The 11,904-nt window shown below is 47.0% G+C and overlaps 1 protein-coding gene across 4 annotated transcripts; it reads left to right on the forward strand.

Moving 5' to 3' along the window:
- Nucleotides 1-561: 561 nt before the first annotated feature.
- On the forward strand, nucleotides 562-6,107 carry LOC121477292 (translation initiation factor IF-2-like). Of its 4 annotated transcripts, none has more exons than XR_005984200.1 (4): nucleotides 562-1,763; nucleotides 2,197-2,310; nucleotides 4,220-4,362; nucleotides 6,072-6,095. XR_005984200.1 is itself a non-coding variant. In XM_041731480.1 (3 exons), the coding sequence occupies exons 1-3, from the start codon at nucleotides 1,001-1,003 to the stop codon at nucleotides 4,282-4,284; spliced, it is 942 nt and encodes a 313-aa protein (XP_041587414.1). In that variant the 5' UTR covers nucleotides 563-1,000; the 3' UTR covers nucleotides 4,285-5,715. The 4 variants fall into 4 exon arrangements, 2 of the variants coding, with proteins under 2 accessions (XP_041587414.1, XP_041587415.1); XR_005984199.1 differs by having other exon boundaries at nucleotides 564-1,763; nucleotides 6,048-6,107; XM_041731480.1 differs by lacking the exon at nucleotides 6,072-6,095 and having other exon boundaries at nucleotides 563-1,763; nucleotides 4,220-5,715.
- Nucleotides 6,108-11,904: the final 5,797 nt, after the last annotated feature.

Genomic DNA, 11,904 nt, shown 5'->3' on the forward strand with positions numbered 1-11,904 from the left:
CAGTTTTGACCATACAGACAAAGATGATGTTGAGGGGGATGGTGTGAAACCCACATGGAAGAAGCCTGGGAATCCTGAATGTGCGGAGTAGGGCAGGCTTCCCACCGATCCTGCACTATTTCATGAGACAGAAATAAAGGTATTGTCTGACTCACTGGACTGTTGCTCCCTGTTGCAGCAGCTCACTAACCCACACGCCATGCGGTATTCCACAAAGACAAGAGTACTGCAGTCCAACAGTTGGGGAAATGAAGGAGTTAATAAGAGTTTGCAGGTTTCCTTCCTGTAGGAATTCTGGCTACGTGTTTTCTTTTTTCCTATATTGCAAATTGAAGGAGAAAATTGCTGATTTCTTGCATTCTCTTCCTGGTTCTGAAAAACAAATCTGAAAAAAAATGCTGATCTCGACGATTTCTATTTTCTCTAAATATTGCATAATGCACAGCGAGGCTTTCATGTGCATTTGGAACACACCAAACTTTGTAGAATCACGGCTGCCTTTAGCCCAATCACAGCAGTCACAGCATGTTGCCTCAAGGGGACAACAGGCTATATTATAAAACCATAGAGAATAATGGTCCCAAAAGGTTTAGGTCCTTTTTATCTCATTGTGCTGTATTCTTTCTCATCTAGACAAATGGAAAGATGACAAAAGTTTGACCCAGAGAAGAGTCATTCTTTTTTTTTTTTTTTTCCTCTTAAAAAGCTTTAAAAATGTTGGTCTATTTCTGTAGTGGGCACAAGGCTAGTCAATGGTCAAAGTGTTTTTTTTTTCTTAAGATTGTATTTATTTATTCATGAGACACAGAGAGAGAGGCAGAGGCACAGGCAGAGGGAGAGGCAGGCTCCATGCACAGGGAGCCCGATGCAGGACTCGATCCCAGGACCCCGGGATCACGCCCTGGGCCGAAGGCAGATGCTCAACCGCTGAGCCACCCAGGTGCCCCTAAAATTAATTTTAAAACTAAAAAACCTAAACGTAAATTTCTCGTAAGTCAACATGGCCCCAACCCTCCCCGAAAAGGAAGAGCCTCGGCCCTACAGCGACACCGCGGCGGGCGGCACCACAGCCAGCTCGTCCGCAGTAGGTCCCGGCGCAGGCGCTGGTACTAGCGGAGCAGCCCCGGGGGGTTTCGGCGCTCGCGCAGGCGCGTGGGGAAGAGCCCACCCCCCCGCCCCCGGTCCCGGCGCTCGCGCACGCGCGCGAGGAGCAGCACCCCCCCGCCCCCGGTCCCGGCGCTCGCGCAGGCGGGTGAGGAGCAGCCGCGGGTCCCGGAGCTCGCGCACGCGCGCGAGGAGCAGCCCCCACCCCCCGGGTCCCGGCGCTCGCGCATGCGCGTGGGGAGCAGCCCCGGAGCTGGCGGCTGTGCCCAGAGCCGGACGGGGAGCCGGTCCCCGCTTGTCCGCGGCGCGCAGGGGCGTGGGGGGGCGGCGGCCCCGCGGGCAGGCCCCTGGGAGGCGGTCCTGGTGCTCCCCGCGGCCGGCCGGGGTGCAGGTGCGCAGGCTCCGCGGCCCCTCGGCTGCTCGGTGCTCAGGGTGGGCCGGGCCGTCGGCGCCCCCGCGGCCTGCGCGGGAACGGAGGCGGCGCCGTTGTCGGGGCGGGGCCCGCGCGTCCTCAGGCGCCCGCACCGCGTCTGCGCGCGAACCTCGGGGCTGGCTCAGGCCTGTCGTCCCGAGGTTCCGAGGAGATGGAGGAGCCGCGGCCGACGAGTCCTCTTGCTGCTCTTTCCTCATTCTTGTTTGTTTGTTTTGGGGGGCACAAAGTAGGTTATTTTATTATTTTTTTTAATTTAGTTTGCCAGCATCTCCCATCAAGTGCAGGCTCACATGCCCTCATCACACCTCTGGACACAGGGCTTCGTGGCCTCAGTGCCCCACGCCAGGCCGAGGGGTGGGGGTGGGGGTGGGCCAGGGACCCCAGAGCCACCCGCTGCAAAGCCAGGCGTGGGGCCGGGCACCCACGGCTTGGGGCGGCAGGGCTGGGGGACAATGCTGCACCTGAGAGACCTGACAGCCGGCTCCAGCCGCTCCACAGGTACGTGGCACCTGGGGCAAAATGATGACCAGGCCCTGGTGGCTGCTTTCCCCTCTCCTGTGGGCCCAGCGGGACACAGGGCTGGCACAGAGGACCTCACACACTCGGCCACGGGTAGACCGCAGAATTTCGGGGTCATCTGGGCCATTCCCTGCCTTCAGGAAGGATCTGCCTAAGCCTGGAGAGAGATGATCCTCCCAGCGCTGACAGTCCCCGGATGCCACCTCCCTGCTGGCGACTGTCAAGTGCCTGTGGCCTTCCTGGCAATTCCACAGGTAAGGGAGGAGGCCTCCACTTTAGCGCAATGTTTTCCTAATGTCTTAAGATAGAAAGTTTACATCTTGACCCAGTGTATATGCAAACACAGGGATACCTATTAAAACAGGTTTTACACAGAACATTATCCTCAGAGACAGGAGTGAGCTTGTCTTGACTAGCGCTGAATAATGTCTACAGCTGTTGGATTACTGTATTGTGCCCTTGAGACTAATAAAGCACTGTATGTTAGCTACACTGGAATTAAAATTGTTTAAATTAAACTAAAAATGAAATTAAATTTAAAAAAGCATATTACCCTCCTTAGGAGTGATGCCCTTAAGAGTCTGAATTGTGTAATTGCAATAAAAAAGCTTTCTTAAGGATTTTATTTCACAGAGAGAGAGAGAGCACAAGCAGGGCGTAGTGGCAGAGGGAGAAGGTGAAGCAGGCTCTCCGCTGAGCAGGGAGCCTGATGCAGGGCTTGATCCCAGGACCCTGGGATCATGACCTGAGCTGAAGACACACTTAACTGACTGAGCCATGCAAGCGCCCCTAATTCCATTTTTTCTAATGCTGGCCTATACATACTGAATTTATTTTTTTGGCCTACTAATGGTTTAAAACCCATAGTTTAAAAAAAGCACCCTTCTAGGGTAGGGCAGAAGGAGAAAGAAAATAAAGAGAACCAGAAGGAAAATGGTAGGGACTCGGGAAAGGCAGAACAGAGAAAGAAGACAAGGACAGAGTGCAGAAGGTGTTTTGTGGGAGGTCCCATAGGTGCCTGCCACGATGTCCCTTCCAGGGCATGGGCTGTATCATACAATACCATCCCACTCTGTGCCCTTGGGGTTATGTTTCCCATAAGGCCCTGGGCTACTTGGTGGCAAGACAAAATCTTTTTCACTCCGGAAGCCCGCAGCTCCCAGGAAGGGAGCTCTTAAATCAGGCACAACCTTAGAGAATAGGCCTTAGTCAAAACTTTTCATTCTCCAGGGGATGAAAATGCCTTGAAGGGGTCAACCAGTCAGTGATTATTTGGCACAGTCAGGATTTGCCCAGTGGGTCACAAGCATCAGTTTTTCATCTATAGTAAAGATAACATACCTATTTTAGAGACTGAGAGGATTAACACTGCATCAAGAACATTAACATGCCTGGCACATCATAGCAGCTCAATAAATAGCACCTGCTATTATTGTTAGTAGTAACAAGAATTTAAAAAAAAAAAAAAGATCTCAAAAAAGCACTGGCCACTTCAGGTATTCTCCAGTTACTAACTTTTTGGGGAAATTTGGCTGCCAATGTCTTCACCCTAGACAAAATGGAAATCCTCATAGACACTTAAGGAAATGACCTTAGAAATAAAAAGAGAAAATATGTGCATACATAAATCAGCAAAAAACTAATTCAAGCACTTAGACCTTAACAGATGTTCATATTGGCTACACCAGCATTTTAAGTTGGTGTACATTTTTGAAAAATTAATAGAATCATCTTATTTCCCCCAGTGATTTCGGTCAGTGTTTTGGGAAAGACATAATATGAACAAGCTCTAGCTACTCCTAGTCTATGTGCCAAAATAAATGCAGAGTACCAAATAAATAGAGATGGATAATATAAATGGGAATGGTGGACCAGAAAAACTCATGATGGTAAGAACTCAAGAGCATTCTCTCTTCCAACAATCTTCAAAACTCAAAATTTGTAAATATAAACATTTTAGGGAATTTAGTTTTAGTGCTTAATGTTTAGAATACTGGGTTGTTTTACTTTATAAAAGTTAAATGAATCTGTTAATAAGCAAATTCAGTAGGGAGTCTGATTTATATTGATCAGAAAATACTTTTCTGAAAACTACAGGCATCCATAAAATCTTAAGATCAGTGATCTTGCTCTAAATTTGTCCTTCCCCTTCTTGTCCACTAGATGGCAGATTGGAACCACTCTGGATCCGGCTAACGCCTTGGCATCTCTTCCTGCACAGATTTTAAATGGTCAAACTGGTTTTTTGGTTTTGGTTTTGGTTTTGGTTCCTTCCAGATTTCGCTCTCATCTCAAGCAAAAGCAAGGTAAATTTTGTGAAAATGTTAGGACAATATCTAGCATACAGACAGAGTTATTTTGACTGTGAGAGCTGGAGCTTCCTTAAAGAAGCTTCTTGCTCCTTGTCAGAGGGCCTGAGTTTTCTCTTGTCCCTTTGGGGGAACATTGGACAGTACCATTGTGCTAACATGAATGAAAGTACCTGAACTGCATCTCATTCAGTCTTCACAGAGAGACTATAAGGTGTCACCTCTGTTTTGTGAAATACAAAATTAAGAACTTAAGTCACGTTGAGGGTAAATGCTTTTGTCTAGAGGGACAGAACTGAGTTTGAGCCTGGAACTCTAGAACTTCAAGCACTTGTGCTCCTGTCACCTACGTTGTGCTGTTACCTGGTGGCCTGTCTCCACATCTCTTGGTGGCTGCCAGTATCCTTGTCACTGGGTTCCCTGTATACTTTGCCCAGAGTGTACAAGGTTATTAAACTCCGCAATCCCAAGGATTAAATGTGGAATAGGAATGAACTGGGGTGATAATCTGGTCCTTGTTAGAGCTTTGTAAAATGCTAGACAGACATAAGGTCCTGATATTCCTGATCTTGAAACCTCCTTTCCCCATTGCCTGATGCTTTTGAGTCTACATTCTGTCCCAGAAGTCTCATCTCCTCTCAGGGACCAGCCCAAGGCCCTGCTACTACCCACTCACACAGTGCACTGAAGGCCCCTGCGAATTCCTAGAGCCCTTGCTGTTGGCATTGGTCTTGGTGACATTTCATCAGATCCTCCTTGGTGAGCCAGACTCAGAGGAGGTTCTTATAAAAGAAGGGGCTGGACAGTGCTCTGGGCCTGTCTTTCAGGTCCAAAGTTTTATGTGTATTGACTTTTTCCTTCTTATTTAAACTTTATGTTTTGCTTTTATTTTTTTTTTTTAAGGGAGGGAGAGAGAGGGAGAGAGACAATCTTATGCAGGCACCATGCCCAGTGTGGAACCCGACACAGGGCTCTATCTCAACAACCCTGAGATCATGACCTGAGCCAAAATTAAGTCAGACACTTAACTAAGCCACCTAGGTGCCCCCAGACTTTATGCTTTTAATTCCCATCACAACTTAGAGCATAGTGCCAGGCTCTCAGAGATCCTATAAATGTATTTCTGAATTGGTAACCAAATAACAGGTTTGTCTTACTGATAGGGTAAAGCGATTTTCCATTTTATTGTTGTTAAGTTTTTTATTTTATTGTTTTCAGCATAAGTGTAGTCTTTAATTTCAGCTATTGTACCCATCTTGCCACCCACCTCCCCTCTGATAACCATAGGTTTGTACTCTATAGTTAAGAGTCTGTTCCTTGATCTTTTTTTTCTTTGCTTGTTTTGTTTCCTAAGTTCCACATCTGAGTGCAGTCATAGGGTATTTGTCTTCTGAGTTACTTCACTTGGCATTATACTCTCTAGTTCCATCCATGTTGTTGCAAATGGCAAGATTTCATTCTTTTTTATAGCTAAATAATATTGCATTGTGTATACATATATCACATTTTCTTTATCCATTCATCTATCAATGGACACTTCGACTGCATCCAAATTTGGCTATTATAAATAATATTGCAGTAAACATAGGGATGCACGTATCCCTTTGAATTAGTGTTTTTGCATTTTTTGGGGTAAATACTGAGTAACAGTTACAGCGTATTTCTATTTTTAACTTTTTAAGGAACCTCCATCCTGTTTCCTACAGTGGCTGTACCAGTTTGCATTCCCACCAACAATGCACGAGGGCTCCTTTCTCGCCACATCCCTGCCAACACTTGTTTCTTGTGTTTTTTATTTTAGTCACTGTGACAGGTGTGAGGTGATATTTTGTAGTTTTGATTTGCATTTCCCTAGCAATAAGTGATGTTAAGCATCTTTTCATGTGTCTGTTACCCATCTGTATGTCTTCTTTGGAAAAATGTCTGTTCGTGTCTTCTGCCTATTTTCTTATTGGAGTATTTATTTTCAAGTGTTAAGTTGTATTAGTTCTTTATATATTTCACTTTGGAAACTCCTAAGTTGATATTTTCTTTCCCCATCTCATAACAACTGTATTGTTTCCTGGAAGAAATTTAGTTAGAATATTAAAGTGTAGCCAAAGGCCAGTGACCAAAACCTCTATGTTCTGCAAATAAAGATTACCAGGCACCAAACCTAGAGATTCTGAATCAGTAGGTTGGGTGGAAATCAGTGCTTGTGACAAGCCCCTCAAGTGATTTGGAAGCTATAGGCCTGAGTTACCTTTTGAGAAACATCACTCTAAGAAGTAAGGATTTTTAGGACAATGCAGAGAGCAGAAATTTGTTTCTGGTGGCAGCAAGTGATGTTTTCTTTCATTGTGAGGAAGGTTGGGAATTCTCCTTGAGAGCTGGAGCCCTGAAGGCAGAGGAGTGCCCAATGCTAGTTTCTGTGCGTGGCAGGTTGAACTTTCAGCAGCACAGTAGCTAGAACACAGCCCATGCTGTTGGACTCACATAGCCTCCGTAGCTACTCCGTTCATGACCTTATTGTGCCAACACTAGGGTGACCAAAGGCAGAGACTGGCTGAGGATAACTGGAAGAGTCATTGGTCGATTAGTGCCTGTCCTACAGGTGATGCTTTCTTCTGAGTATTAACATAGGTTACAAAGATGTTCACATTCCACGCCCACTATCTTGGTCCACTAGCCACATGCCTCTTTCCCACAAACCTTCATCCTCAATCTTCCAGTGTTTTCTCTTTTCAAGTCCCTGACCAACTAGCCAAACTGTTCACCATTGCCCAAAAGCCTCTGTGCATCCTTGCCTTGGCCCATTTCTCTTTCTTCAAGTAGATGACCTGATGTACTGCCTGATACCATCCTTAGGAGGATACTGTTCACGGTAATCCCTGACGGACCCCTAACTGAGGCTGCACTACAGTAGCTATCCATTTTTGTCTCACACCCACATACCAACTGATCTCTCCAAGAACCACACAGCCTTTTTCCTCCTCTGTCAGCTAGTCATAGGAGCCCTCCATGTAGTCTATGAAGGGCTGCCTCTAGGGTGGCCCCATGATCCCTTCCTCCAGGTGTTCACTGTCATGGGTAATCCCCTTCCCTTCAGTGAGGCAAGTCCTGTGACTTGATTCTGTGAATGGAATATGGCGAAGATGATGAGATGTACATGAGTAAGAAGTGTACTTGATACACTATATAAGATTGTAACACCCATCTTGCAAGGACACTCCCTTGTGCCTTGTTTGCTGTGAAGAACAAGTGGCCATGTTATGAGCTGCTACATGGAAAGGGACATGTGACAAGGAACTGAATCAGGGGTCTCTGGCTAAGAGCCAACAAGAAGATAAACCCTCAGTGTGGCAGTCTGCAAGGAAGTGGATTCTGACAATAACCCCACAAGGCTGGAAGTGAATCTCTCCCCAGCTGATGCTCAGATAATAATACCATAGTCCCAGTCTATGCCTTGATTACAGCTTTGTGAAAACATGAAGAAAAGGACCCAGTTAAGTTACATTCTAAGTGCTGACTCACAAAAACTGTGGAATAATAAATATGTGTTGTTTTAAGCTGCTAAGTTTGTAGTAATACTTTTATGCAGCAATAGAAACCTACTACACAGCCAGAAATATGATCTGAGAGAGAGGCACTGGTACAGAATGGTAGGTGACATGGGAGCCTAGGCCACTTGCTCGTGCAGGTTTCCTGTATTCTCTGTCCCTGTGCATTGCTGTCTCCAGAGTTACCACTTCTATCTTATGATGGAATGGTGCTAGTTCCTCCCAACCTTGGTAAATTTGACAGAACCCAGCTCCTGGTGAGTAAATTTTGACATGTGGTCACTTAAGTCCCCTTAGTTAGGTGCTTAATCCATACCAGGGCTCCGTAGCACATGGGGATCTTTTCTCCAAATGATTCTCTGCTGCAGATCACATAGATTTGCATCAGAACCCTGGGGCTTTGTGTTGTACTTCCACTCTTCTCCATGTGACATCTTTTCTCACCACAGATAACTCTAATACCAGGGAGTACCTGGTTGTATAGCCCACTGATGGTACTGCCCAAGCAGCAGTGATGCTTGCACGTCAGCCTGGATCTGCTGGCAATTCTCCTTGTCACCAAGTAAATAAGTAAGAGCAGTATTTCTAAATACGGAACATGCTGCCTCCAGAAAACCAAAAGGATTTCCAGGCATTGTGTGAGATGTGTGAGTTCTTCATTGTGTTAGATGTGAGATAATAGTTTGTCCTAATTTGGTAGTAATGGGAGCATATGTCCCAACTTGCACCAAACCACTGGATCCCAAATAACTTCCCTGATGTGGTGAGCCCCTGAAGTGTCATGTAGCCTTTTCTCTGTCCTCTCCCTTGCATGTCTTACCCACTCCTCCAGTATATTTGCCACTTTTTGCTCATCTCATCATTAATAGATGAATGTGGGTTTTTGTTTTTTTGCATGATGTCCAGATGGTCCAGGTCCTTAAGACTATATTGTAGGAGAGGGCAGATTTAACATAGCTCAAAGGCAACACTGTGAATGTATACTGTGCCCTAAGCCATGCAAATGTAAACTGCTCTGATCACCCTTCCTAATGAGATTTGAAAAGAATTTATTTATGAGATTGATATTGTATACTTTGTATCCAAGGCCATTTTAATGTGATCTAGCAAAGATACTATATCTGGCTCATAACTGCAGTTGGGGGGCGACTACTTGGTTAGTGTATGGTGTATGGTAACCCACTGTTATCCTCCAGGATACACGTAGCATTGAACTTCATACTGATTAATGGAATGGGCCTATGATGAGGACCACCATTCCTGCCTGCGTATTTAAGGGTAGCACTAGTATCTGCCCTATCTCTTCATATGATACTGTTGTTTATTTACTGTCTTCGCTGGGAAGGGCAGAATGATTTCACAAGATCCTTGGCATTCTCCACTATGAAAGCCTGACCCCATAGGTCAAGGAACCAATGTGGCTTCTGCCAGTACCTAAGCTTGGCCATTCCATTATTCCTTTGGGAACCAGGGAAATTACCAGCAGAGGAGTGTGTGGAGGAGGGGGTCCTACCATAAACCACACCTGAGTCAGAACTCCATTTATTACCCTATCCCTTATGCACCCGCTCTTGAGAGAGGAGATATGAGGATGCTTTGGATCCCTGGATATCTCAACTCAGACCATGTATCCAACAGTCCTTGAAAGGTTTTGTATTCCTCTTTCCTTCAGAGTACAGTTTTATGAGTAAAAGGCTTTGGAGAAGGACTAAGGAAATCACTACCTTTTTTTTTTTTTGCCACAGTGTTTGCAGGGTTCTTTTTCATGAGCTTTTCTGTCAGTCAGTGGGATTTGGGTTGGAAAACTGGCACAGGTCTGAAAACTGAGAAAGTAACCAAGACTTTTTATTGTCAGGTCTGTGGTCAGTATCATGGTCATCCATCTTGGATTTACTTTGGTTCTGTAGATTGAGCAATACTCTCATTTGCTGTTCATCTGTCATGTCTCTCAGGATGCCACGCTGTATTAACCACCTCCCTAGCTCTCTGTGAGTCCGACCTCTCTGACATTGCCACTCATGATAATAATTATACCTGCCTTGCTTTTGAGAGTTAAGTATTGCCATCTGGCTACTATTTTGGAATTCTGTTGTCCCCACAACTACTAGAAAACCCTTTTCCATCCTAACATCTCCTACCAGTGGCCTTGGCCTATAGATGACCACCCACCACTGAGTTTAAGAATATTGGAGCACCCCCATCAGCACATTCCTTGTCACTTTGGACAAGAACACTGTATCCTAAGAACAGAGGAGGTTAGTAGCTTTTTAGTATTGCACAGTATACCCCAATCGAGTGTCTTGCTTTCTTCCCTCAGTGCTTGTGACTGCGGGGCATTTCTACTTAGTGTGGGTCATTGCTTTTCCCAAGTTTCTAAGGGACAACCAATCATCTGGACTCTGCCAAGATATTAAATCCCATGTCACAGGTTTTTCTCCCTTTCTCATCCAGTGCAGTCCCATATATGCTCCTGCTTGGTCAGTCAGGTTGTCACCCAGTCCTGTAGATCTCTCAGCAAGTAGTCCTTTTCTACCAATAGCCAGCCAGCCCAGCATTTCTTCATACTCATTATAGCTCTGGTGGACGGGAATGGAGAGTGGGGTAGACTGTGGGGGTAAGGAGGGATATGTTAGAAGGCAGATCTACATCAAGCTCTAATTTAACAGGGAAGAAAAGCATCAGCCTAATTTAACAGGGAAGAATGGCCTACTTCTGTCATCAACAGCATTCAAGGAAACGTAGATTTAAGGTTTTCAGACGCATCAACCCAGATAACCCCATTTCAAGTCTCAGTATCCCTTTTTTTCTAACGAGGACCTTGACCTTGGTGTCACAAGCTTTAGTTAAGACAAATAAAAAATAAAAAAAAGACAAATGAAAAAACATGTACAATTAACAAGAATATCATGTTGAGCTTGCACCAAACAAAATTTATAGTCAATCCTTTGGAGAAGACCCAGATCAACCTTATGGTTGGAAAAGCCCCACAGCAAAGGCAGCATTTCAAAAGGGACAGATTTCAGTTAAGATTTAGGAAAATCTCAGAGCTTAAAAAAAAAAAAAAAAAAGGTAAACTTGAAAAGGGAGCCCTCACACTTGCCTGGAGCCCCCGGGACGTGTATCATGGTGGGGTTAAACATTTCAATCTTTTATTTATTTTAAGATTTTTTATTTATTGGAGACAGAGGGAGAAGCAGGCTCCATGCAGGGAGCCCGACGCGGGACTCAATCCCGCGTCTCCAGGGTCACGCCCTGGGCTGAAGGCGGCGCTAAACCGCTGAGCCCCCCCACCCGCCCCCGGGGCTGCCCTTATTTCAATCTTTTGTTATTGGGCGTGTGCTTCCCCGTATTTCTGGGCAGTGCTCTGGGATTAGAAGATGACCATTAGCCGCATGCCAAGGTGCTCCCTCTCACCAACGGGCAGAGGCAGAGGAACAGGGGGCATAAGCCATGCGCGTTCACAAGGGCGAAGGCCTCGTCTTCAGACGTGTCTCCAGGAAAGCAAGAGCGGGCCCCGCGCCGACGAAGGGGGCGGAGAGCGCAGGATGGCAGGGCGCCCTCCGCAGCGAGGGGCCGACCGCAGCCTCCCCAATCCCCATCCTCCTTCGGAGGCAGCAGGCGGCCGGCCGAGCTGGGTCGCCGCAGAGAAGTGTGCGAGACGCCGCAGCACGCCCAGGGAGGCTCACGGCGCCGCACGGCGGACACAGCGGGCTCCGAGGCCGGCCGCGAGCCGCGACCGCGGGCCCCGCCCCCACCACGCGGCGGCGCCGGCGAGACCGCTCCCCGCCCGCGTCCGCTAGGCCGCCGGGCCCGCCGCCCTCAGCCTCCGCCGCGGCCTCCACTCGGAAGGACGCACGAGAACAGGTGGAGCTTTGTTTACGCCTCCTAAGCCATCCTCGCTCCACTCCGGGGGGAGGGGGGCCCCTAAAAGCCGGCGTGTCACCTGTGCAAGCAGAACGGCGCCCGACTCGTGGAGGAGGAGCGCGCGTGCGCGCGGCGG

The sequence above is a fragment of the Vulpes lagopus genome, chromosome 17 (assembly GCF_018345385.1).
Source record: "Vulpes lagopus strain Blue_001 chromosome 17, ASM1834538v1, whole genome shotgun sequence".
Taxonomy (NCBI): Eukaryota; Metazoa; Chordata; class Mammalia; order Carnivora; family Canidae; genus Vulpes; species Vulpes lagopus.